We start from the raw sequence: 24957 nt of genomic DNA, 5'->3' as shown, positions 1-24957 counted from the left end.
TACGGTAAATAAAAATAAATGAATACCCAACGAACGACAAAATAAACTCGTGCTCAGAAAATATCAGCATATTTGTGAAGCCGCTGCGCCCCCGTGTGGACAAAAGACGCTTATAACGTGAGGACGAGGTCCCTAGCAAATGCTTAAAATTGTTTTGTTGCCTTCGTAAATATAAAACAGTTACACAGAAATCACAAACATAGCCTAAATTATTCCAGGAAATATATAAAATCTCAACCATTTATTCAGGAATGCACAAAATATGGCAGATGACACAATGATGCTATGATTTTACAAACAGTATGAACAAAATATTTTTTAATATATAAAATGTGCACAGATTGTAATGTAACAATAGATATGCAGCAAGAAAGCACCTCCAGACAACATTTCTACAACAGGACAATCACATTTAGACCATTGTAGAGTGGCATTTGGCAGCTAATTATACTGGAATGAAATCTGTCATTTATATCTGAACTAAAACAAAAATGCACTTTGTGTTTCACTCCTTTGGGCGCAATCAATATTTGCTTAACAGACTGAGCCTCAAAATCACTGCAATCAAATATAAAAGCCCAAACCCATCCATGTTGGTTATCTACAGCTTACTATGAACTGCAAAGAGAATATTTTTAGAAACTTTTGTAAAGCAGTTGAAATTAAGTCACACCAGCATGATTTTAGCTCAGAAAATGTGCTCAGAATATCAATGTGGCAGCAAAAGATTTTTTTTTTACTCTTTAGGTCAATATTAACCAACAGCATAGAAATATAACCGACTTTATCATAGTCATCCAAGAAGTGCTTTTCATTTTGTGTTGTCAGATATGTTATAGGGCTGTATTGTGCATAACATTATTTCTTGAGACTTAAACTGTCATGAGAAATGGCAGCAAGATATTTGATATAATAATTTCATATAATTGGCAGAAAGGCCATTAACTTTCATCCATTTAGGCACTCATCAGGGATTAATTTCTGTAAACTATGTCTGTGTTCCCCATTAAGGTGTTTCTTAGAGGGAAAGCAAGTAATTCCCATATTTTGGCAAATTTGAGTTAGAGTCATTATCAGATGACAGCAAATTGGACAACTATCAAATAAGATTTGATTTAAAGGCAATTTCTTATCACAAAATAGAATCCATCCTTTATTAAATACTATGTATATGTGTGTGAGGGCAGCTATCATATGTAGTAAAGAGAATCTGGAAACCTTCTTGTGCACCAGTAACATCTAACATGTCGATGTGATACAGATGCCCGTCTTTCCCTTAGTTTCCACACTTCACTACACCATTTAAAGCACATCAAACTAGAATTGAGCTTCATCGTATGTACACAGGGTTATAAAGTGTGAAATCAGTTAGAGTATTTTCTATATCCTTATCCTCCACTGTAAATAACCAAAGAACAATGAAACATGGCACCTTAAAATCCATAAAAATATATCTCGTCAATAACTTCATGCTTCTTAGCCACACACGATCAGTTATGATTCAATACGCTGGACTGAAAACGTGTTAATGTGTTAAAAATCATGAGTAAAGAGGGGGAGAAAGGTTTATGTACGGAGTTTACATCGATGCTGGAGTTCTGTCAAAGGCCTCTTATTCTGTTCCCAGTTTGGCGATCAGCTCATCGCAGATCTTCGTGAGCTCTTCAATCTCTTGATTCTGCGAGGAACAAAGAGGGGATGGTGACAGATGATAAATACAAATTCAAGCACGTTCAGACATCCGCCGACCTTTTGAAGGACTGCTCTTTCCAGAGATTCCACCTTCATCTGCTCCTTCCTCAGGCCGGCATTGAGCGCTACAGCCTCGGTGTTAGCCTTGGCACGAACCTGCGCTATCTCCTCATTAGCTCTGTTTCAAAGGGGGATGATTTTTAAATCCAGAGCAGCCATGCTAGGATGTTCTGAAGTTACTAATCTTGAAAAGAAGCTTTACTTGTTCAGTTTCTCCTCAGCATGCACTTTGAGTGTTTGATATCGCTGCTCCTCCTGTTTGATTCGCATCAGGTAGTCCTGCGCACACTTCTTCAACACGTCTTCATTCTGGACAGTTATGCGGAGGATAGGTCATAAATATAACACGGGGGGAAAAGTTGGTCATTCTTTCATAAACCAAAGCTCTACTGACCTTCTTGAAACCCTCCAGGACTCCCTTCATGTTCTCGTACCTCCTGAAAAGGTCAGCGAAGGAGCGTTCGACAGAGTTCAGGTCGGCGATGGCCTGATCCCTCTCTGCCGTTAACTGTCTGACCGACTTGCTGCAGGACAGGCTCTTCTGCTGCTGCTCGTCCTCTGTGAAAAAAGCCAAACACAAGAGTTAAGACAATCAGGATATTTTTAACATTCCAATCTCCAATTTAACAACCATCTTGGAAAAAAAAGATAGGTAAATAAAACCAATTGGTGTGTTTTCACTTTTTCTGCAGACATTAATTTAAAGACTCTTTAGACTGATTCCAATCATAAACCTTAATCTTGTAAATCAATGAAAACCAGTCTTTCATCCACTGAAAGTTTGGTTTCGTGTTTACATTTTAATATATACTCTTAATATAAATATACTCTTAATACAAAATATTTCAAGGAAAACACCTATGATACTATAGCTCAACAATGTTAAAGGTATTATGCTAAGTAAATATACATTTGTTCAAAATCTGAAGTAAATCTGCAGAAGATCCAATCACCGATGCAGACAGTGGCCGCTAGGTGGCACTAACTCACCTATCATTTGTGCGACTGTTTTCTCATATTCTGCAACAATTTTCCTGTAAAGATGACAAGAACACCGTTTCACCACTTCAGAAACATTTACAATATGTTTATATTCCATATATTATGGCCATATATTTTATAATATGCCCATAATCATAATAATTAACTCAAGAGTGAAAAGCAGAACAACCGTACCTCATCTCAAAAACCTCTGCTCTGGTCTCCTCATACTTCCTCTTCCATTCGTTGACCTCAATCTCTTTGGTGATGATCTGGTTGGCAGATGAGAACAGTAGAAAAAGAAGGTCAGATCTTGTGCAGGCTCATTTGAAAGAATGAGCATAGAGGGCAATGATGCACCTCTTCTCTGATGAGGGTGAGCACTTCGGCCTTGTCCATCTCGCTCATGGGTATGTTGTCCTGGGACACAGCTGCCGTGTCGGGGGCTTCAATACCGCTCATCTTCAACGTCTCATTCTGCAAAAAAGGCAGAACTCTCATTCTTTTGTGTGAATAACCTTAACATCAATCAGTAGTTATCTTAGACAAATATTGTGTAAATGGGTAAGTATTAGGTAAAGTCAGAAAAGGAGTTTTGCTACACAAACTTTGGGGGTAAAGAGCAGCATGTTCAGGTATTTGCACACCCTCCCGCGCTGGTTGCTCCAGTTTACCTACCGTATCATCTCGCACGGTGCAGGTGTCCTCCAACAGATCTGTGACCTTTTTCTCAGGACCTTCAAATGAAAACCACACTGTTTAATCTGCTGTCTGACATTGTGTGAGGTACAGCATGTCACTGTAAATAACCCAAGATGATCTTTTCCTTCCATGTTTTAAAAACTGAACCTCAACTGCAGTTTTTTTTAAATCTCTGTTATTACATTATCAGCTTTCTCTGGCTTCTCATTATAAAAAACACTCAGTGATCCCTCTTTTGTTTGACGCTCCAACTACTCCAAAAAGCCAAGCAGACATCAAATTGAGAAGTGAATCTTCGCAACACTGATTAATTAACCTTGTTTTTAAAGTGCAGAGGAGTGATCTTGTAAACACATCGGGTCTTATTTATCGAATCAAATCTATTAAATCTCTGCTGTGCACATTACGCATGTGTGTAGTCTCTATAAATACACTTTCCTTGACTTCAGACTCATCCCATAATTCTACGAACTGCGAAGTGTCTGACGAGCCGAACATACCATCCGTATCTGACTGTTGTTTCCCAGGTGCCTTGGTGCATTCAGGGTCTTCTGGGCTGTCAGTCGCCAGGCTCATGATGCCGGTGGAGGCCAGCTTCTCCTCGTCAGTGGCGTGATGGACTCTCTGACTGATCTCTGGAGTGTGAACCACCACCTCCTCCTCTCCCTAGAGACCACAAAAGCAGGAATGCATGGAAAAAATAGAAACACGTGGAAAAAAAAGTTTTTCATTTTTGAGAGACTTAAAAGCATTATTGGGAGGGTAACGTTTGATTAGACTATCAGATGATGGATCTTGGATTCAGTGAGCAAAGATGGGGGCGACAACAGTGATTTCACCACATCGAATCAGCACTGCAGAGCTGGCAACACCAGCGATGATGTCAGCTCATGCCCTGCTGTGTGTGTGTGTGTGTGTGTGTGTGTGGTGTGTGTGTGTGTGTACACAGCTGCTGAATGATGGGCATCACAGGGTCACTGCAGTAAGGAGATACATGTCAGCTGCCCGAGACAAACACGTTACCTGATTACACACGTCGGGCGCCGAGGACGGGCCGTCGTCATAGTTCTGAACTTTGCAGGAGTTCCTACAGAAGAAGCAGAGGATGACAGGACATTTAATTTAACTTCAGTGAGCTGTAAGTGGTTCAATTTACTGCATCATCCTTCTGTTTCTGTAGCTTTTCTGTGCTATTTCCACTGGCTCATACTAAGTGGTGCAGCTGCAGACTAGTTAGTGTTAATAAAGGAGAGCTGATGAACTCCTGGAAGGATCACAAGATGGAGCAAATCAATGTGCTTGTGTAGGATGGCGATGGCCTTGAAACAGAAGAAGACATTCTTTCCCTCTATGTGCTCTGGCCTCAGTGCGTCCAATAACGAGTACGAGCCAGCGTGCATGACAGGGAGGAGCGTCGAGAGTGAGAGTACTTACAACAGAAAACAGAGAAACTTGGCCTGTTCGCTTTTCCCGGAGCTAACCGGTGAGGAGGAAAGCAGAGGTTGGGAGGAGGGTTATGCAACACACAAGAGAAAAGAAGTGTGAAGGATGAAGGGAATGATAATCAAGGGGGATGAAAAGACAGCGGGGGGGAAGAGACAAGAAGAAGAGCGTGTGAGCAACAGAAGACGTGGAGCTCAGCGTGTCAGACATTCAGCAGATAGTTTCAGGTTTGAGCACAAGATGCTGACACACCAGGAAGAGCTGAGAATAGACCAGGACACGTTTAGGAGCCTAAATACAACAATGGCGTCGCTGGTCAATATAAAATCTTAAGTGTTTGAAACATCCTGTTGGATAATCAAAATATCCAGCTAAATTATAATACTGCTAATGAAAAAATATTTTATCGGTGGTGAAATGAGCAAACAAACAAGAAAGACTTACGTTATTGTCCTTTCTTTGCTCTTCTTTGGAATCTGCCTCACCTTCTTCTCTCCTGCTTTCTGCTGACCTTTGTTTGGAACTTTTTTCTCCGTTTGATTGACACTGCTGGATGACTCCTCTAAGCTCAGGCTTTTAGAGCCTTTGAACGGGTCCACAGAGTCGTCAAAATTGTCTGGATCGAAAGTGTAGGAGCCCTTAGGCAGCACCGGAGAGCTGCTCACTTGGCTATTGCTGCCAAATGGATTGAAGTTTGGGTCGTCCCACTTGCTTGGATCAAAGTTGTACTGTCCTGTTTTGGGAATAGGAATATCATCAAGGTTGAGGGCGGCAGGAGAGTCTGTGTCTGGCGGTGCAGCTTCTGGAAGGGGAGCTGAAGCTGGTTCTGATGCTGGTTGGGGAACCGTTTCTGAAATTGTCGGTTGTGGGGCAGCTTTGCTGAAGGCTTCTGACCCTTTGGCCTTCTGCTTCTTAGCTGCAAGCTTACTGATTGTCTTTTTGCTGCCCATTTTCTTGGGAGGGGGCTTGCTGACTGCCCCGTCATCCAGACCAAACTCCAGCACCATCGACTTTGGCCCGGATGATGACTCCTTCATCTCCTCCTCTGCTGGTGCAGCTGAGCTGGTTTCAGATGATGAGATTGAACCGTGGAGTTGCTCAAGCGTGGGGAGAGAACCTGACCCACATGGCGGGGGAGAGTTCGGTATTTTGGGGCCACCGCTAGTGAAGGGATTGAAGCTTTCATCCAGTCGGTCGAGGTCGAATTTGTAAGTGCCCTTTGCAATAGGAAGTTCTTGTTCCTCAATGGTTTGCTCATAACTGTTCACCGCTGTGTTGATCTGCAGAGACGGAGGCTTGGCTTTGCTGCTTTTTGTCTTTTGATCAGGCTGGGTGTCGTGGCATTGCAACTCCATCTCATCCAGTTTCTGCTCAGGTGACTCCACAGCTGGGCTGCCAGAAGGTTCCCTGCTCTGAAGTGAGTACTCTCCTGAAACGGGAGGCTGGTTTGTATCCAGCACAGAACTTGCATCCAGGATGGGGACTGGAGCTTGAGCTTCTTCAGAGGATGGATCTGTGCATCTTGTCAATTCTGGTGTTTCCGTCATAGTAGCTGCAGCGACGTCTGAGTCCAGAGGTTCCGGAGGGTCCTGTGGTTGTTCTTCTTCTATTGTTTGTATGCTTATTTTCAGTGAGCCACCCATGGGGGCCGCGGGCTCGTCCTGACCCATGCTGTGGTTTAGAAAAATATCCGGCTCACCGATGGGAGCGGTCACGATCAGGTGCTCTTCTTTCTCCACATCTGAAATATTCAAAAAGGAAAAATTTAAAAAAATCGTAGTCCAAAGAGGAAAGCTGTGTCCTCACTCGCTCAATCATCTCACATCTTATTGGTTACAAACAAGAGGGCCATTCAAAGTGCTGCTGTTGCCATGGCAATAGAAAGTAACCTTGTAGTGCACCAGAAAATAGAGTAGGAACAGTAAAAGGTGCAGTTTATTTTATGATGGGTGTTATAAATAACAGCGTGCTATTATTTCTTCAAAGGAATATTTTTACATATCTGCATATTTGACAGCACCTTTCATAGCCACGGTACTCCTGTCGTGTTATGTTGCTAGGAGACAAGAAAAGCCTGCTATGTTCCTTCTTAATTCCATTCCCATTAATGTGTTTCTAGCAAATATTATTTTCTACCTACGTAATCCTGCTCTTCAGCCTGAAATGTGCACTTATCCAAATTCATATACATATTCGGTAAGAAAATTCAGATGCTCTCATTTACAATAGGTTGCTCTTTAAATTGACTTTAACTAATGACATAGTTTAATGACTTACTTTTTTCCCTTCTTTATATCTGATGTAATATAAAGCAGTCCTCAGGAAAATTATGATTTTAATAAAACGCCTAGGGTTCCTCTATTACACGTTAATAAATGAACATTATGTACGAATTCCTGATCCCATTAGCATAAAGTTTAGAGCTGATAGACAAAAGCAGCCATTAGTGTGTTTACATTTAGGCTTTACTTCGGGGCCTGGAGCCAAACTTCCTCATTCTTTGCTGCGAAAGTGGAGGTTTGTGTTTAAACAAAAGTGGAAAATCTCTTCTCTTTCAGTGATAGTTAACTTTCAGAATGTGCACAGCTGTACAATGTTGCTGAGGCTGTTTTACAGTAAAGACCTTCGTCCCGACCACGTGCCCAGCGGCCAGCACATGGAATCATCCTTAAACACCAAGCTGCTTCGGCCCCATTTATTTAGCCACTTCCTTCATTGTGACCTTTATCGGCCACCAATACAAATTCGGGGTGAACTCCAGAGCAAAGGCTGTTCCCACACTCAGTGAGGGGCTCCACCTCTGACTGATCCAGATGACTATGACATCTGCCATCATCATACCAAACGTACGTGCCGACCAACAGGCCTGAAACAAGGTGGTGGAGCACGTGTAGACTACGTTAACAACAATGTTAGATATTAACCCGGCGTAGCTTCTGCTAAAATTCAGCAGGTAGAGTCGGTACATTCCTGACTCACTGTTAGACTTGTAGCTTGTATAAAGGTACTCTTTCATTGTGAACCTGATACTGCTGTTGCCATGAGCTTTTTCACATGTTATTACATGTACACAAAGTTTTTTTTTTAATTCAGTACAAAGCCAAATAAATGATTGATGCTGATTCCATCACTATAAACCTGACTTCTGTCTGGCCTACCTGTCCTATCTGGATCCTTGCTGTCCTCCAGCTCTCCTGGGAAGTCTGGAATGGAACGGACCGGCGTCGCTTCTTCAGGAGTATCAAAATGACCCTCGGAATCAGAGCTGCAGAAACCAGAGAGAGGGAGAGTAAAATGATAGAAGATCTGTGTTAGAATTAGAGTGAGAGGGCAAAATATTCTTTGGGTAGTTGAAAAGTGGTGCAGGAACTATGAAAAAAAAACACATGTTCATTAGAGTGAAACCACAACTGCAAACAAACACACAAAACACTCAAATTCACTTTATTTCTGTTCCTATCAGAAGGACAACAAGGATGAGGGGAGAAACAAAGCACAGCATGAGCACACCATACTTATGACTGAGGAGCCATGTGCTGTAACCATGGCCACCAAAGAGCTTAGTGGTCTTTAAAAGAGGTAGGCAATCACAGTACATTCGCCAAATGTATCTGTATTAAATGTTCCGCCTTTACTGTTAACTCCACTTGAGGCATCTGTCAAAGAGGAAATGGAGCAGTGCACCATTTCCTGTCACAAATTTAGCTCCGCGTGCAGCACATTGCACACAGCATCTGACATGTTTTAGGCAATAACTGGAGATTTCATGATTATGAATTTGAAGGAAATTTGATCTGACTTCTTAAGCTACACCAACATGCCATCAGAGAGAAAAGTGACTTGTTAAAGAAGAAAAATTACAAATTATTGTTGGTTAGCAATATCTTAACAGTAGGTCCGAATCTGAACAGCGAGATCAAAATGACAATGAACAAAATGGTACAAAAGTGTCGTGTTTATGTGTCATCAGGGAGAAAAACCAATGCTGACAAACCACAGCCACAACACACACTGTCTCTATCAAAAAGAGGATGCATTGATGGCCCAGAACACATATTCTTGTACAATTTTGTTTCTTCTGCAGTTGGATGCAGATATATTCACACATGTGAGTGAAGCTTTCCCTCCAGTTCACAGTGCTCCCCGTCACACGGCTCCACACTTGCCTGTAGCCTTGAGATCTCTCCTCCTCCTTCTCTTCTTCCTCTCCACCATGCTCCTCGCTGGTCTCCAGTCCCTCTTCATTCTGTTCTTCCTCTCCCCCTCGCACAGCCGTCCAGGTCCATTTGGCCCATGACACGGGTGAGAGCCACGACATCTCTCCAGGTAATTTGGCCTCCTGTCAAATCGAGGGTGCGATTGGGTGGATCCGGGAGCCTGACAGATCCTTTTTCTGTTAGTTTCTTCTTCAGAATACCACCCTGCCAACAGCTCTCACATCTTTCCCAGGTTTTTATTGAAAGGGGGGCATATCCCTTCTTTTTCCACTTCTCTTCTTTGTCAAGTATCCGTCTACAATTCAAGCTCCTGTCTCTCGTTTTCCTCTTGTCAGGAACACATTACCTCTGCCTCTGTTGCAGAATACCACAGCTCTGATCAGCTGGGTTTCAAAATGCTGCTCTCCTCCTCTGAACCACCCCCACCTCCCGCTGAAACTTCTCCTCCACCTCAGGCCATCCCATTGATAGAAAACCAGCAGGGGAGGCAGGAAGCCAGAAACGGCAAGCCTGAAACCGCTTCCCTTCACTCAACAAAACGAGCTGCCCTGTGGTGGAGGAATGGTACGTTCCTGTCAGGCCGCTCTTCCCCTCTGAAGCAGAAGGGGGGAGTCAGAAAACAAACACAGGAGGAGGGGGAGGTGGTGGGGGAGGAGCTCTTGGGGCTCCACGTTTTATAGTCCGAAAAGAGGCTAGGAATGTGGGACCGAGCTTCCACGTCTTCTTTGTTCCTCCAGGCCGTTCAAAAGTTTGTCTCCAATCCAGTGACAGGTGTGCAGCACCAGGGGAACCAGTTCTGTGGCTCCAGGCCATACCTGAGTGCAACCAGAGTGTCTGCAGCAGGAGTTCACCTCACATGACTGGTGAAAGTACAATCATTTTAAAAAGGACACATTGTACTGGAGATAAAATATGTCAATCTTCTAATTCTATAATGAAACCACAGCAACATATTACAATATCTTCCAAAGTAAAACTGTGGCGTCCCACAGGTGTCCATGGCTGAGCTGTTGGTGTCATCGCACATAAGTATGGGAATGTGCAATGGCAAATTGTTCCAAAACTCCAGTGAAGGTATTCAATAAGCTGAAAATGTACATGTAAAATAAGCCTAGTTGTTGCACCACACCAGTGGGACCAGAGCTATACGGACCCAGTCAAAACAACATTTTAACTGGGTGTATAGCTTAAAGATGGAGGTGCTGACAAGTGGTTCAAAGAGCTATTGGTTCTGCAAATATAATCAAGGGGAGAACGAGTATAGAATGTAAAATGTCATCACATGGAGGCGAAACTGTAGCCGGTTTTTGTTTGTACAAAAGATTATTATTAATATTTCCACACATGAGGAGATTCAGTCCTGTCAGAAGTCCTTGATCACTGCTCAGCTCACGTTTCACTCATGCAAGGTAGTTAGTTAAAGCGTGAGTGTAACAGCACGTTCCTTTTCCCTCATTTTGTCATTCCTTCTGGGAAAAAGAATTAAGCTCTTTATTTCCACTGGGTCTGTTTATTCCGAATGCTTTCCCCACACTAGTGGTGAGAGGCCAGTAAAAACTCATGGTAGCTGGGATAACTGTTACATAAGAAAGGGTTCCTATTACATTCCTAACATTAAAAATCATGGCTGTCTGCTGCTGAAGTTTCAGAAAACCCATAAAGGGACAGAACAAATCAGATTTTCCACTTCTCGAAAAATAAAGCGTGGCACGTTCAGATGACAGCACTAAGCCCGCTTTCTAGTCTAAAAATGGCATCAATAAACACTGGTAGTGTGAGGCAGCTGTGAGGGTCTCCAGATAAAAGACGGCCTCTTTCGTGCGTGCTCGTTTACCACAGACACAAACACTGAAAGCAGGCAAAGTTTAAAGTTTCACCAAACTCCAATAGCTCAGATTGTAAATGCACTGAGAGGGGAAAAAAAGGGGTATTTTCCATTTAAAAAGGGAAAACTTTTCTCAACCTGTGGATCTATTGTCAATTATGTGTTCATTTAAAAATCAGTAAATATATTTTTGGCACTCCTGCCCCTAACACCTTAGGGTAATATAGAAGGAACAGGCCTACTATGTACTGATGCACTCATTAAACTGTCTACAAAAGCATTATACTGAAAAGATGCTATTAATAAACCTGTTTCCATTTAAGAGGACAATAGTGGAGCCACACAATCCATCCTGGCCTGCATATTAACCAGCACGGAGGAAGGAACTGAATAAAAATAAAAACAAAGGAGAGTTTTTCAGGAATAGATGTATCAAAACAGCTAGGAGCAGGTTTACTAAGGTTTGCTATATTGCAAATATCATTTATACCTTATTACACTCGATAAACATCACATAAAGATATTCGTGAAAAATAAATAGAATAAAATAAATTATATCCCCCCCGAAGCACTTCAATTATTTCTATGTCGCCGGGGTACTATAGAACACACAGCGTAGTGGTGACACCTAGTGGTAGTTATGCATAATAACACAGTGTGATGTCGCCCTAATCATGAATAAAAGAACATAAATACCGACACTTATGGACAAGCTGAAAGATAGCACGTAACTTATTTAAATAATTCACTTTATAAAATACCAGATGCAATTGTATTTAACGTAGTCACTGCCGTACGCGGTCCGGATTGTTCAATGATGTCTTTACACTCCCAGGAGTTTGAGCTTTAATGAATTTCTGCAAACCCGGTGTTATTGATGTTTTACAAACATACGTCTCGTAAATGCACGCAATCATGCGTCATTTCGCAGAAATATTTGACCACACATTGTAGAAGAGCACAGGCTGCCGATAAACCAAGAAAATGCGTCTCCACTAGGTGGCAGCAAAATCCTTCACGACGTCAGAAGCAAAGTCCGCCAACGGCGAAGAAGAAAAAATGTGACGTAATTAACTAGTAGTAAATGGCGGTTGAGAACTTGCTAAGAGGGTGGACATTAATAATACCACTGTTTTAACAGTAACTGTCTAATTATCATCAAAACATGTATCCGAGTGTGGTAGGAACACAGAGCAGTTACAAAAATGTCGTTTTTCAACTTTCAGGTCGCTTCATGTGCCGCGCCGACCGGAAATTCACTGCCAAAAGGACGAAAAAGAAGCAAGAGGTAATCGGCGCTCCTGAGTTAGCTAGCTTAGTGTCCGGGTAGCTGATTTAGCTTTTTTTTTCGTACGTCCCTATATTTCAAACAGTATATCCTGTCTATGTAGTTGAACAAATGGGGGGTGAAGATGGCGAAAACGAAACCGAGTCGGAAGTGGTTGAGCTCCGCCAGAAAGTGGAGTCGTTGAAGCAGGAGCTCAGCGAGTGCCGAACCGAGCTGGCAAAGCTGCAGAAGCAGCTAAGTCAGGCCGACCGGCTGCAGAAGAGCACCGAGAGCTACAATGAAGACCTGAGGAAGCAGGTGAGTGCGTGTCAATCACAGTTGGCCTCAATATGGCACCTGATCATGTCATTAGACATTGAAATCGAGTAAAGATATGTCATTCATCTGGCGGGCCGTACAGTCATTACATTAGATTTTAAAACCCTTTGTTGCTATAACGACGCGTGTCCACATTGGGTTTTTGCCTAAGGTTGACAAGCTGAGTGCTGAAATCCATGAATGGAAGAAAAAGAAAAAGAATAAGGACAAAGTGGAGAGCGAGACTCAAACAGAAGAATATGTCTGGACAGAAGCAGGTGTGTCATTTTTGTGTGCAGATTCAGCTAATGTCTGAGAATCGTCACAGGTAAGAAAAATGACCAAATGACACTAAACCTCTCCTGCAGATTATTACAACTACTACTATGGAGGTTACCCTGAGAACCCAGAGGCTGCAGACACCCAAGAAAGCCTGAATGTGGTTATAGCCGAAGCAGCCGATGCCACTAACAACCATGAAGTAACAGAAGTGGCAGCATCAAGTGAAGCAGCTGCGGCTGAAGCGGCTGAAGCGGCTCCAGCTGAAAACACTGTTGCTGCAACAGCAGAGGTTTGTGTTTAGGATTTAAAAAAACCACTGTGATGAAAAAACAGTCAAGTGTTTGCAACAGAAGTAATGTTTGAACTGTGCACATGATTTCTAATGAGATGAAATGAGAGATTGTCCTGCGTCTTTCAGGATGGTGACGGAAATTCAATAGCTGATATGTTGAGAGCCACAGCCGAAGAGGCCATGACTCAGACTGGGTTTGTCTTTGATGAGACTACTGGGATGTACTATGACCACAGCACAGGCTTCTATTATGATTCGGTTTGTGAAACTAAAGTTCAGTCATACTGTTGCTGATAAGTCATTTATCAGCTTCATGGGTTTAAACCTGACAGACTCGGTCTACCTGTTTTATTTAACTTGTTTTTCCTCTTCCACAGGTGAATCAGCTGTACTATGATGGAAATACGGGCTTTTACTACTATTATGATGCAGAGAGTGGACGATATCAGTTTCATTCCAAGGTTGAGGTCCCTGCTGCTGTTGTAGAGGACCAGAATCTTGGTGCCGAAAAGAAAGGCAGAAGGTTTAAGACCTGGCTAAAAAATGAAGTGAGTAAAGTGAGTAATGCATGTCTATTGACGAGGTAGATACATTTTGACTATGTGGCTAATAGCAGGCTATGGAGTTTGTAGTTCCTCTTTAAAAGCTGCCCCAGCCTACAAATGAATGCGTTTTGTGTAACTGTGAGGTTAAATATCTTAAAGATTATCCTGTCACCTATAGGTGCACAAGGTACTAGTACAAAGGTACTTAACACCAAAGTTCAGTGCATTCCAAAAGAACAACCATCAAATGAAGGATTAACTATAAAGACAAGCACATTACTTTGAATATTTGGGTCAGATTTTCTTTTTAATTCGGTGAATTGATCGAGGTTAGTAAAGCATCTAAAGGAGAAACCACAGGGGCAGTGCCAGACATGGAAAATGGGAGCTACAAAGTCACATCGCCTGCTGTTAGCAAACAGCACAGACAATAAATTTAACATTGACCGTGTAACGACAGGAATCTAAATTTGATGAGGTAAAGATGAAAGAGGACGCGGCCGACTCTGCCGACCAGCAACCGATAAAGAGGACCTCCGAATCACGAAAGATGAGGCGAAGATCGTCCAGTCCAGATGTTTCGTCAAGGAGAAAAGACTCTTCTAAACACCGTGGAGACAAATCATCCAAGAGGAAGAAGGAGAGGAACAGCTCACGCGGTGACGAGAGGGGTCGAACAAGAAAGAAGGGGAAGAAGTCCAAGTCTAAAAAGAAAAAGAAGAAAAGGAGCTCTTCTCGAAGCAATGACTCAGAGAGGAACAGTGGGCCAGAAGAGGGGGAAATCACAGAGTCAGAAAAAGAGGAGTCCACGCGCTCGTTTTCATCCCTGTCGAGTTCCCCCTTTAAAGAGTGTCAAGAATCAGAAATGGAGATTGTGAATCCCGAAGGTGAGAATCAGCTCTGGATCTGCTGGTATCAGCTGGGGGTGGATGATCTGATTAGCTATAAACCACCTAATCACCCTGGTTTCCTTTGTGACATGTTCTCTAATGTCTGGCAGCTAAAAGCATCTGGCCACCGTGTGTCAGAGTGACGGTGGTCAGATCTCCGGTGCTGCAGGTGGGGACTCTCTTCATCATCACTGCAGACTCTTCAGCCACTTTTGGAAGGTTTGTGCTTTAGGTGCTAAGACTTCCCTGCTGGGACTTCACTAGTAAACAATTAAGAAATTGGAATATTCCGAATCCCTTCAATCACAACTTGTCTGTATCTCACAGGGAGAAAGATATGGACCACGCAGTCCGGATACCTGAGATGGGAGTCAGCAAGGTGCCGTCTCTGGTTGTGCTGTCAGTCATTTATGTCCTGCATGAGTCTGGGAGACACCGAACTACCAAGTGTGTTTGTTCCAGTTCCATGCAGAGGTTTACTTTGACCAGGAGCAGCAGGGCTACATGCTGGTGGACCAGGGAAGCCAGAACGGGACGGTCATCAACGGCAACAGGATCCTGCAGGTCTCCATTTGCTCCGAGTTTTCCAACTAAACGATGAAAGCTCGCATGCAGAAGTCCTGATTTATTCCCTGCAGCCTAAAACCAAGTGTGAGCCACATGCGCTGATGCACGGCGACGAGGTGAAGATGGGAGAGACTGTTCTGTCCTTCCACATCCACTCGGGGACTGATACCTGCGACGGCTGTGAGCCGGGACAGGTGATGGCTCACCTCAGCAAGCACAGGACGGAGGAGAAGCCAGGTGAGGCAGCAGTGTGAACAAGGGCCCAATATGAGGACTCGCTGAGAGAAAACTACTGTGGAAGTCTGACCGCAGATCTTTTCCCAAAGGGCCTGTTCTCACTAAAGAAGACAAAGAAACTCTGAGGCAGAAGGAGCTCAAACAGATGAAAGCTAAATACGGCCTACAGGTGGGAATCACAGAACTAGCTTCAGTCAGATTTAAGGTTCTTTTCTTTGCCTTATGAACCTTTTTTGTAAAACAGAGCAATGAAGAGGCCAAAACCCTAAAAAACCCCAAATACAAGAATCGAGCGGAGTTTCGCCGTCAGGTGGTGGGCAGCGAGGGAGCGTTCCAGCGAGATGACGCGCCCGCGTCTGTTCATGAGTAATAACTCATTTGTAAATGATAATAAGGACCGCAGCTGTTTGAATGTGTTGTAACTGCTGTAACACCTGTGTTTTGTCTTAAAGGGAGATCAGCCAAGTCAATAAAGGCCGAAAAATGCTGGAAAAAATGGGCTGGAAGAAAGGCGAGGGGCTGGGCAAAGAGGGAACGGGAATGAAGGACCCCGTAAGACGACGCGTTCCTACCCGGATTCTCAGAACCAAAAAACTCTGTCCTGACCTGCTCCTGCCTTCTCTCTGCAGATTGAACTAAAAATCAGGACATCCCAGTCGGGTCTGGGGTCCGGCGCCACCCTGTCAGTGGACAGCATGTCTCTCACCAAATCCAAGTCCCAGAAGAACTGGGAGAAAGCGCGCGAGAGATTCGCAGATGTGTTCCAGCCCGACGCTCCAGCCCCTAAACCTCCCAACAACGCGTCGCCCAAAGCCTGGATCAGAGCCGACGTCCCAAACACGCAGCCCGAACTGGAGACAGAAGGCTGAAGTCAGGCGTGAGCGGCACATATCATGCAAAACGTGCGAGATTAAAGGCAAAGTACAAATGATCAAAGAAACTTTCTCTTTATTCTGGATGCAGTTCATTTAGTTCCTCCAGGCAGGAACAGTCAGATCCCTGCCGCCCTCTTCCCTAGCAGGACATCAGCTAAATACTAACACGCCGATGTTATATTTCTCACATTGAGATCATGTTACCAGACCACCGTGTTCGGCTCCATTCCAGTCAGAACTCTGAAGTCTTCATTAAATCTCATCGTGTTTCCACCTTTAAGTCTGCGTCTCTTTTATTGTCACTATTTGCTCAAACACGTGTCCACACACTGAGGCCAGTGAGCAAACATGGTAACCTGCGTGTGCAGCCTTTATCTCTGCCATCATAAAAGGGTGTGTGGACATTGTGTGCGCCTTCCTGTTAACGCCGAATGGAGGAGGATGGAATTTTAGCCGGTGCTGCCATTTGGAACAAACGGAGCCTGTCACAGTTACATGATCTCCGGACGCCGCTGCAGCTGAGAGTTGCAAAGATTTAGGAGTAATCTGACTTACGTGACACTGTTTGCGTGACTCTTTGAGCTGGATCGCCTGCTGCCCTTCCTCTGACTTAAAGTGCCACCCATCGTGACCCTCGCACCTCAGCGCCGGCGTGCTTCCCTCCGCCTCAGTGCTGCGCCTCTGAGCAGGCGGCCGGTGATCCGCTCAGGTTCCTGCTCCTCTGGCTAACAGGTGGGTCTTCCTGCTCAGGCCCCTCCCACTGCTTCACCTCATGTACTGGAGGTAAAACTGTCAGCATCAGACTCTGGTTGGATCAATTTGAAGAGATCTGACTGGGTGTAATGGGACCGGAGCCTCAGCTTTTCAAAGGTATTGAGTCATTAGGGTGGATGGGAATGCTGGCGTGGCTCAGCAGTGATCTTGGGAGATCTGGCTTGACCAGTTTCTGAGAGCTCTGGGGGAACTCTAAACTGTGCCGTTTCAGGTTTAATCCCTTCATTATGCCTTTGTGCTGAAGGTGCAGGGCAATCTCAGATGACAGCTCCTCGTTTGTGTCTGCATCACAGTTCTTTCCTCAACAATGCACCAATCTGTGTCAGCGCACTGCAACGCTTTATATTTACTTTGACTGAGAATATGTGGCGACTCCTGCGGCAACTGTTCGAGGCAAGTGGAAACAGGTTATAGGGCAGGAAAAATGCACCAAGACAGATCCCAGCGGAACTCGTATGCACCGAATATAGTGTAAACACAAGATGTGAGCAGCAAAACCTGAGGAGGTGTTGGAAAACGTCCCCCTGTCATGGCGACGCCTGGTTTCTCGCTACACAGGGGTCAAAGGTGAGGACGGGAGTTGTTGGTTTTTCGTAGGAGAGATCACGTCACACACAAAGTCACACTGCCTTGTGACAAACGCTGCTTCAAAACAAGGAGTGTCTCATCTGCAGACAGCAAAAGTATGTTTCTGTGTACAGTGTCAATAAAAGGTGCATATTGGACGCTTTTATCACCCATAGAAACTGGATCATGGTCACAGAACTCAGACACACAAAGAGTCATTTTTAATGATAATATATAATTATACTACTCATGTAATATAATGATATATATATGTAATGACTTTTCTACTTTGATGTTATATATATATATATATATATATATATATATATATATAATATTGACAATCAATTATTATTATCAATATTAATGTTTACTTTGTCAGTAAATAACTCCAGTTTCAGAGTCGCCTCTGACTCTACAGCGCCATCCTGTGGTCACTGGTGAGAAGACAGTAGGCTGTGCTGTGATTGGATGAACCCTGACGTCAACAGATCCTGTTGATTGCCCCTCTGTGTCTGTCAGAACACACTAATACAAAAGGGAGACACCAACACTGTCATCATTCCCTGCACGGGCTGGACGGCCAGTCCTCCATCATGGTTACGGCCTGGGCTGGGCTGGGCTTCCTCGCCAGCATCGCTTACCGCAGGCTATAATTTTGGTAAATGTATTCCAGGTATTTCCACGCCTATAAAATGAGTTTAGACGGAGCGGACCGAAGCTTGTCGCGCTCCCACAGTTGCACAGCTGTGCACCAGAAGGACTCCCACGTAAACAGCCGGCAAAGTGAAGACAATAGCTGGAAAACACAGACAGTGTTTTCTCTTTGTTGTCAACTCTGATTAGCTGCAGCTGAGTGGGTTTGTGTAAATGCAATGCAAAGGGGAAAAAAGGACTGAAAATCTGCTCTGGGCTCACATTCAGCCGGCTCATATCTGTCCGCAGTGTTGTTGCAGTGTCAGTCTGGGCCGGTGATCCCGCAGACAGGCACACCAGAATTCCCCGCCTCACTTCACATCCAGCACGGTCGCCATGTCCCTCTGTTGCCCGTCAGAACCCTCTTTTACGTCTAAGGTCAGAACTGGGAGCATTTTTTTTGGGTGGGGGATGTCTGAGAGGACTGACAGCAGAGCTGAAAAATCATCTGTTGTATATAAACACGTGGGGAGAGGTCATGTAGTCGGGGTAGAAGTCGTCTATTTTTCTGCCTTACAGGAAATGTTCCCCATTCCAAACACATTCCATCTTGAATATGAAGGACCAACATCACAAGGACCCTTTCAAAGTAAACAATAGGAGAAAATGCGTAAAGAATTGTAGTATGTAGGTTTTATCCCTGTGCTTGAGGGGAGGAAACGGCCCTTCCCTCTTCGTCTCGTGTTGTGTCTCCATGCAAACAACACAAGTGAATGGAAATTCCTGCAAAGCTATGGCTTCCTCAAAGTGACTCAGCCTGGGCTGCCGAACGTCTTCCGCCCACGGTCGTTCCTGCTCTCAGTCCCGGCCTTTGGGGCGTGACCGTCTGTGACCTCATATTCCCAGAAAAACCTCCAGAAACCTCAACAGCAAACTCACAACCTCCATGCGAGCAGCCAGCAATAAGGTAGAGCACAAGTGAGGATAACGGTGCAGGTGCCCTGATCTGAGGCCGTGAATGCAAGTGTGTGTGTGTGTGTGTGTGTGTGTGTGTGTATCCTGTTGATTAAGACCGGTTCTGCTGTCTGTTGACAACTTCAAACAATCACATTTCGTCTGTTCATTCATTCACTGACGTATTTGTGACTAATCTTACTGGAGGGGAAACATCTCACATGACCAAACTTAGCGTAAGCAGCTGGTTTACACACACATACACACACACACACACATACACACCATGAACTGCTGGATCACCCAGTGACTGGACTTATGGACCAGTGAAATGAGCCTTTGTGTTGATGAGAAAGACAATAGCTCCCACATGGCAGCTGTAGTGAAAAAGTCAGACACAGCAAACTGGACCGACTCACTAAAGGTCAGCAGATCAATACCAACCCGCCGTGCGCTACAGAACCTGTACAGCATCATGTTAACTAACGGGAGCCCAGACAGACAGACTGGCTGTCACACGTTGACTGAAGCTGGTAGTCTTACCTCCGCTGAGGGCAGCTCTGACAGATTCTTCGCTATTCTGGATGACAAAGGTCACTGACAGTTGTCCCTCTGGGAGTGGGAGCTCACGCCGCTGTTGAAAGGACCGCTCTCTGCTCCGAAAGTGCCTGTTCTCTCTGCGTGGCGGAGCTCAGACCATGTGGCTGGATGGGAAATGGGAAATGAACTTTTCTGGGCCACAAGCCAAGAGCAGAGAGGCTTTAAAGACACAGCAGCTCACAGCATAAAGTTTCATCACACTGAAAGGACTTCTGTTTTTCAAAGTTCTAAGGGTGCTCCTGAAATTAGTGCTGCTCCTTCGGAATCCTTGCGTACATCAAATTACCACAGCGTGACTAATTTAACACTTTCACAGATTTATGACAAGATTAACTCAATTTTCTTTTTCTCTAGGAGCACATTCAAATCGATCTATGTGCAGGATTACTCGCATACCTAAACTCAACTCACTCACTTCTGCTATATTACTATTCTACTAGTAATTTAGTAAATAACTAGTAAATAAGTAAATAACGCTGACAATGCAATATTTTACAAAAAGAAAAGTTAGTTTAAGTAAATCTTGGTAACATTTAATCACCAGGACTCAATCTAACACAGTGATCTCACCATTGAAACACTTTATTTTTCTCAAATCATCAAAATCCTATTCAAAATAAATGGAAAAACAACAATTAACTGCAGAAATCGATGATATGTGTTTAGGGTTCTGTTGTTGGCATCGTCTTTAACCTCGTTTACCAGCTTCTTTAACAATAGAGTCGTCAATCATGTGTCTCCCTCTAGTGGCGGTTATTGAGAAAGCAGCTGGCGCGTCCCTGTCACACGCTGGCGGCTGCAATTAATAAATGAATCACCACCTTTACCACAGTAAACCATTAAATACTTATTTTCAGCAATAAAAATATAATACACGGGGGATTATAACGGAGTCGATTAAATTCCATGTTTGTCAACATACGTTATTGTCAAATGCGGGTTCATGACTTTCCATCAACAGGCGTGTTTTCAATAAATGCACCGACTTCGTTTCTTTGCAGGAAAATGTCAGGCGCTGAAAGGCATGATGGAAATTTTCGTGAGAAACGCAGATCAGCACCAGACAGATAACACCTCACATAAAAAAGGAGAGTGTGACTGGTGTCTATTCCTGGGATGAGCTCATGCCATTCTGCTGTCGTTCTCACTTATATCATTAACGAGCAGGACGTGATCATTAATGCTCCTCTCCTCTTCCTCACTCACCCTGTAACCTGGCAACGACTTGCTGCTGAATAATATGCGCAGGCAGGGCTTTAACTCACCATTTCACGTGTCCCCATGAAAACCGAGAAAGCAGTCAGTAAAACCAGCCTGTTTACCGTAGGGACGTGCTGTAATCTGGGAAGTCTGTAATAACAAAGTGAGGCAGCTTCTAACAGCATAGAACATTATAGAACACTTGGTCTTTTTTATTTTAAACACTTATAACTGCTATAAATTTTGTAGGATGAGAAAGATCTACGGTGACGTTTTCAGTGTCATTGAAGGAATCGGAGGTCCGTTATTGATGTGCAAGGATGAAGAGAACAGTGCCGGGGCAGAAACCCACCACAATATTAGGGCTGAAGTTACCTGTTCTCCATCTTTGCTCATCTATCCAGGTAATCTTCTCTCCTACAAAAACAACAACAAAAAAAGAAAACCAGACTACAAGACATATCCCGTTAGAATTTGAAGGTGAGCGCTTGGGCATATAAAAAACACAATGCAGAACAACAGCCATAAAATACATAGTTTATAATAAAATATACCAGAAATCAAATAAATCACATCGACATTGCAATACGAGCATCATATCAGAGCCCCTGATGGGCACTCTTTCTTCTGTATCGCCGATTTCCATCTAAAGAATACTTTGTAACGACCACTAAATGTTTCTTTGTTTGAACTACGCAAAACAAGTCTGTACCCTTAAATTCAAACAAACTGTCGCCTCTTTTGTCATCTAACACATGCATAAAACATGTCACAGGAACATATACTGGCGCTGATTACACGCACGGGTGAAGGTGGGAGGCTGCATCACTTGCAGCGCATCCTCACCCTCCTCATCCTCATCTTCATCTTCATCCAGCTCGGAGGTGAACCGGCGCACAAACCCCGCTTGGCCATATTGTGCAGCAGCTCTCCGCAATCCGGCTGCGTCACACCCGTCGGCGACACAAAGCCGCACTGGAGCACCAGAGTCGCCGCACCGAGAGACGTCGGACACCCCAGTAGGTCGAGCTGGTGAGTGTCTGGATGAGATAAAGAGCTTTATCACTGGCATTTTCCCGCTGTGGTGCCTTCAGGTCGTCGTGTTCGCTCGGTGCTTGTCAGGCTTTATCTTGGCCCACAAAAGCAGCTCGCTTTTGTGCTCGTTCCTCTGATTTCCCTGCTGACGTTTACGCCTAAATAATCACATCACGCTACGTTTGGAATAAAAATATTCAAGGTTTAAATTGAATACACGCGCGATCCAAGGTGGGAATCACGTTTGCCGCCCTGCCCGTGGTTGAGGAGTAATTAACGCTTATTTACTCCCCTCCAGGTTCAGTTGTTTGTTCTTGTGGGGACAAAATGGTGAAATTAGGGAATAATTTCAGCGAGAAAAACAGCGGCAAGGCAGTTTCCGAGGACGGCTTCGACACCATCCCTCTCATAACACCGTTAGATGCCAGTCAGCTGCAGTTTCCCCCACCGGAGAAGGTGAGATAGCTTTGTTTCCTGGCTGCAGCCGCATTCCCGCTGTACCTTAATGAGAAAGTCAACCTGTTTCTTCATGAATATTGACATTTGTGTGTCTAAATGTCACTTGCACGTCTCTCTCAGGTGGTGGTGAAGACCAAGGCGGACTATGATGCTGAGAGCAAGAAGGGGAAGCTACGGTCCCCCAAGATCGCAGAGTTCTCCATCAGCATCATCGAAGGCGTCTCTGAGCGACTCAAAGTGAGAACAATACGAACTCCGTCACCTCTGCCTGTCACGGATCATCTGCTCCATCCCTCCCGTCTCCGCATCTCCGTCCGTGCTCGTCTTCATCTCGTGTGCGGCCTTGCCTCCATGTCTGGGCAATAGCGAAGGGTGATTCATTTAACCCCGCCCCCGAAATGCTCATTAATTCAGCTGCTGCCATGGCGATGGCCTCCAAACAGCAGCATCTCTACCACCCCCTCCCCCCCACCCCTCTTCCCTCATTGCTAACAGATGTGCTTCATATAGAAATGAGAAGGGGTATAAAACCCACCACCGGGGGCTCCACCGCCCAGCTCTGAAATTCACACAGGCTGTTGAACCGAAGGTGAGCATCCGTCTGTGTTCAACAGACGCGAACGTCAGAGGTTTCATTCCGAGGTGTCTGGAAAGCAACAGCGCGCGCCGCCATCAGAGAACGCGCGTCGCCGCGTCTCCTTTGAAACGCCGCAGGCTGCTCCTTTCATCCCCGGCCCTCTTTCATAACGCCGCTGCTGTAGGCGCTGCGCCCGTCCGCTCCGCCGATCATCTGAGCGAGCGAGGCGGCGCGTCACGGCGGTGCGGAAACACTCCGCTTCAACACCCATCTCTGCCATAACGAGGCAATACCCCCCCCATCCCCACACAGACGCCTCGTCTTCCTCTCCCCTCCCACCTCTCAGAAACACCAGGAGCAGTTACGTAATCCCCCCGGGGGGTGTGAGGCGGGCTGCGCAGATGGTCACACCAGCCATTTTCTGGATAAATCTCCGTTTTTGTGGTGCTGTGGGCGTGCGAGGGTCTCTCACTGCAGCATGACGGAGCGCCGTGTCTCCCCCAGGTGACCCTGCTGGTGATGTGCGCTCTGGCCTTCCTGGTGTGCGTCGTGTTCTTGGTGGTCTACAAGGTCTACCAGTATGAGCAGCCTTGTCCCGACAGCTTTGTGTACACGGTAAGGACCCATTAATCTGTCGTTTATTTCACTCGGCAAACATCCGTCGCAGGTTATTGCACATTAATAACTCGCTGACCCGCGGCGTCCGTCTCCCCTCGGAGCAGCAAGGTCGCTGCATGCCTGTGGGGATGGACGGCAGCTACCTGCCACAGGGCCCCGGAGGCCGTGGCCGCCTCTTTACCCTCATCAACCACTACAACATCGCCAAGCAGACCATCACCCGCTCGGTCTCGCCGTGGATGACCATCATGTCCGAGGAGAAGGTCACCGAGCAGGAGACGGAGACCGCGCAGAAACTGGCTTAAAAGCGCCGCCGTGGAGGCCTTTGCCTTCTCCAGGGGAGGTGGGAAATAATAAGGCCATGCCATTCAAGCATACCTCAGAGCTTCTCCGTGTTCTGGAAGCGAAGGATCCGGGCCTCGAAGTTCTCGGCTGCCGTGTTGATGTTTGGGTTCGGTGTTGTGTTGTGTAGCAGGACGTTGTGTATTTTGGCAGTGAGCCTCGCGTGTGGGCGGAGCCATGGTTTGTTTGAAGAGCATGTCTTATTATTTCATTAAAATTCAAGAATTTCAACAGCAACACACACAGATTTGTACATACTCACGTCACAAAAACTCACTTTCGTACTCACGGTGTAGAACGACTGAACCATCCGGCGTCTGCGTTGCTTGTTTGATTTTAATGCACACACGATCCCGATGGTCGGCTCCCTCCGAGCCATCAGAAGAACCGATAACAGCAAACGTCTCATGCGTCCACCAGGGCGGCAGCGTGGATCTCACCCATGTCTCTGCAGCCACGATGTTGTGAATAAATGACCTGTGATGACGCAGCCACTGCTGCTCTCCAGATACAACAGTCCCATCTTTAAAATCAGCATTTTGATTGTCCATTTGAAATCTTTGTGAACGACATGTGCTTTTATTTATGATACTGTTTACTTCATCCCTTTTACGCTACTGTACTGAATGTTGTTTTTTTTGCATCGCTAGTGAAGACAGCTGTATTGTACAATGCTTTGCATTGTTTACCGTCACCACGGACGGCTGTCAGCAGCCGTCATAGATATTTAGGTTGATGTAGTGGCACAAATCTTACAGTAGTAGCTTGTCTTGTTGCTTTCCTCAGGTGCAAGTTGCGTACCTTTTCCAAACATTGTAATGATCACGATCAAAGTGCATTTGCTACATTGAAATGTTGAATTAATGCTGAAATAAAGTGCCCACATTTCACACCAATGTCCCAGCTGCATCCATTTCCAGAACAAAAATTAAAATATAATCATTAGACAGTAAAATTGGTTGCAGGGAAATGAGCTATGTGAGACAACGATGAACTGAATCC

General features: G+C 45.0%; 3 protein-coding genes across 7 annotated transcripts; 2 read left to right on the top strand and 1 right to left on the bottom strand.

Moving 5' to 3' along the window:
* Positions 1-226: 226 nt before the first annotated feature.
* Positions 227-19830, bottom strand: tacc1 (transforming, acidic coiled-coil containing protein 1). Of its 4 annotated transcripts, none has more exons than XM_057030336.1 (14): positions 19668-19830; positions 8037-8143; positions 5323-6619; positions 4870-4911; positions 4459-4522; positions 3936-4101; positions 3412-3470; positions 3094-3210; positions 2929-3005; positions 2743-2786; positions 2147-2310; positions 1955-2061; positions 1750-1870; positions 227-1678 (listed from the first exon to the last, which is right to left on the bottom strand). In XM_057030336.1, the coding sequence occupies exons 3-14, from the start codon at positions 6546-6548 to the stop codon at positions 1613-1615; spliced, it is 2253 nt and encodes a 750-aa protein (XP_056886316.1). In that variant the 5' UTR covers positions 6549-6619; positions 8037-8143; positions 19668-19830; the 3' UTR covers positions 227-1612. The 4 variants fall into 4 exon arrangements, with proteins under 4 accessions (XP_056886316.1, XP_056886315.1, XP_056886312.1 ...); XM_057030335.1 differs by lacking the exon at positions 19668-19830 and adding an exon at positions 16749-17016; XM_057030332.1 differs by lacking the exon at positions 19668-19830 and adding an exon at positions 9045-9550.
* On the top strand, positions 11972-16468 carry aggf1 (angiogenic factor with G patch and FHA domains 1). Of its 2 annotated transcripts, none has more exons than XM_057030339.1 (15): positions 11972-12208; positions 12312-12505; positions 12678-12783; positions 12874-13076; positions 13206-13337; positions 13457-13627; positions 14085-14511; positions 14625-14733; positions 14842-14893; positions 14977-15078; positions 15153-15318; positions 15408-15487; positions 15563-15684; positions 15771-15870; positions 15948-16468. In XM_057030339.1, the coding sequence occupies exons 2-15, from the start codon at positions 12320-12322 to the stop codon at positions 16185-16187; spliced, it is 2196 nt and encodes a 731-aa protein (XP_056886319.1). In that variant the 5' UTR covers positions 11972-12208; positions 12312-12319; the 3' UTR covers positions 16188-16468. The 2 variants fall into 2 exon arrangements, with proteins under 2 accessions (XP_056886319.1, XP_056886318.1); XM_057030338.1 differs by having other exon boundaries at positions 13457-13636.
* A 1951-nt stretch (positions 19831-21781) lies between the features above and the next one.
* LOC130524324 (neuronal vesicle trafficking-associated protein 1-like) lies at positions 21782-24845 on the top strand. Its single transcript, XM_057030347.1, has 5 exons — positions 21782-21956; positions 22258-22415; positions 22539-22655; positions 23500-23610; positions 23718-24845. Exons 2-5 carry the CDS (start codon positions 22287-22289, stop codon positions 23916-23918), a joined length of 558 nt encoding a protein of 185 aa, XP_056886327.1. The 5' UTR covers positions 21782-21956; positions 22258-22286; the 3' UTR covers positions 23919-24845.
* The last annotated feature ends 112 nt before the right edge of the window (positions 24846-24957 follow it).

This window comes from Takifugu flavidus, chromosome 4, assembly GCF_003711565.1.
Source record: "Takifugu flavidus isolate HTHZ2018 chromosome 4, ASM371156v2, whole genome shotgun sequence".
In the NCBI taxonomy this organism is placed as follows: domain Eukaryota; kingdom Metazoa; phylum Chordata; class Actinopteri; order Tetraodontiformes; family Tetraodontidae; genus Takifugu; species Takifugu flavidus.
Note: the sequence above shows the minus strand (reverse complement) of the source record. Positions and strands in the feature narration are given on the sequence as shown.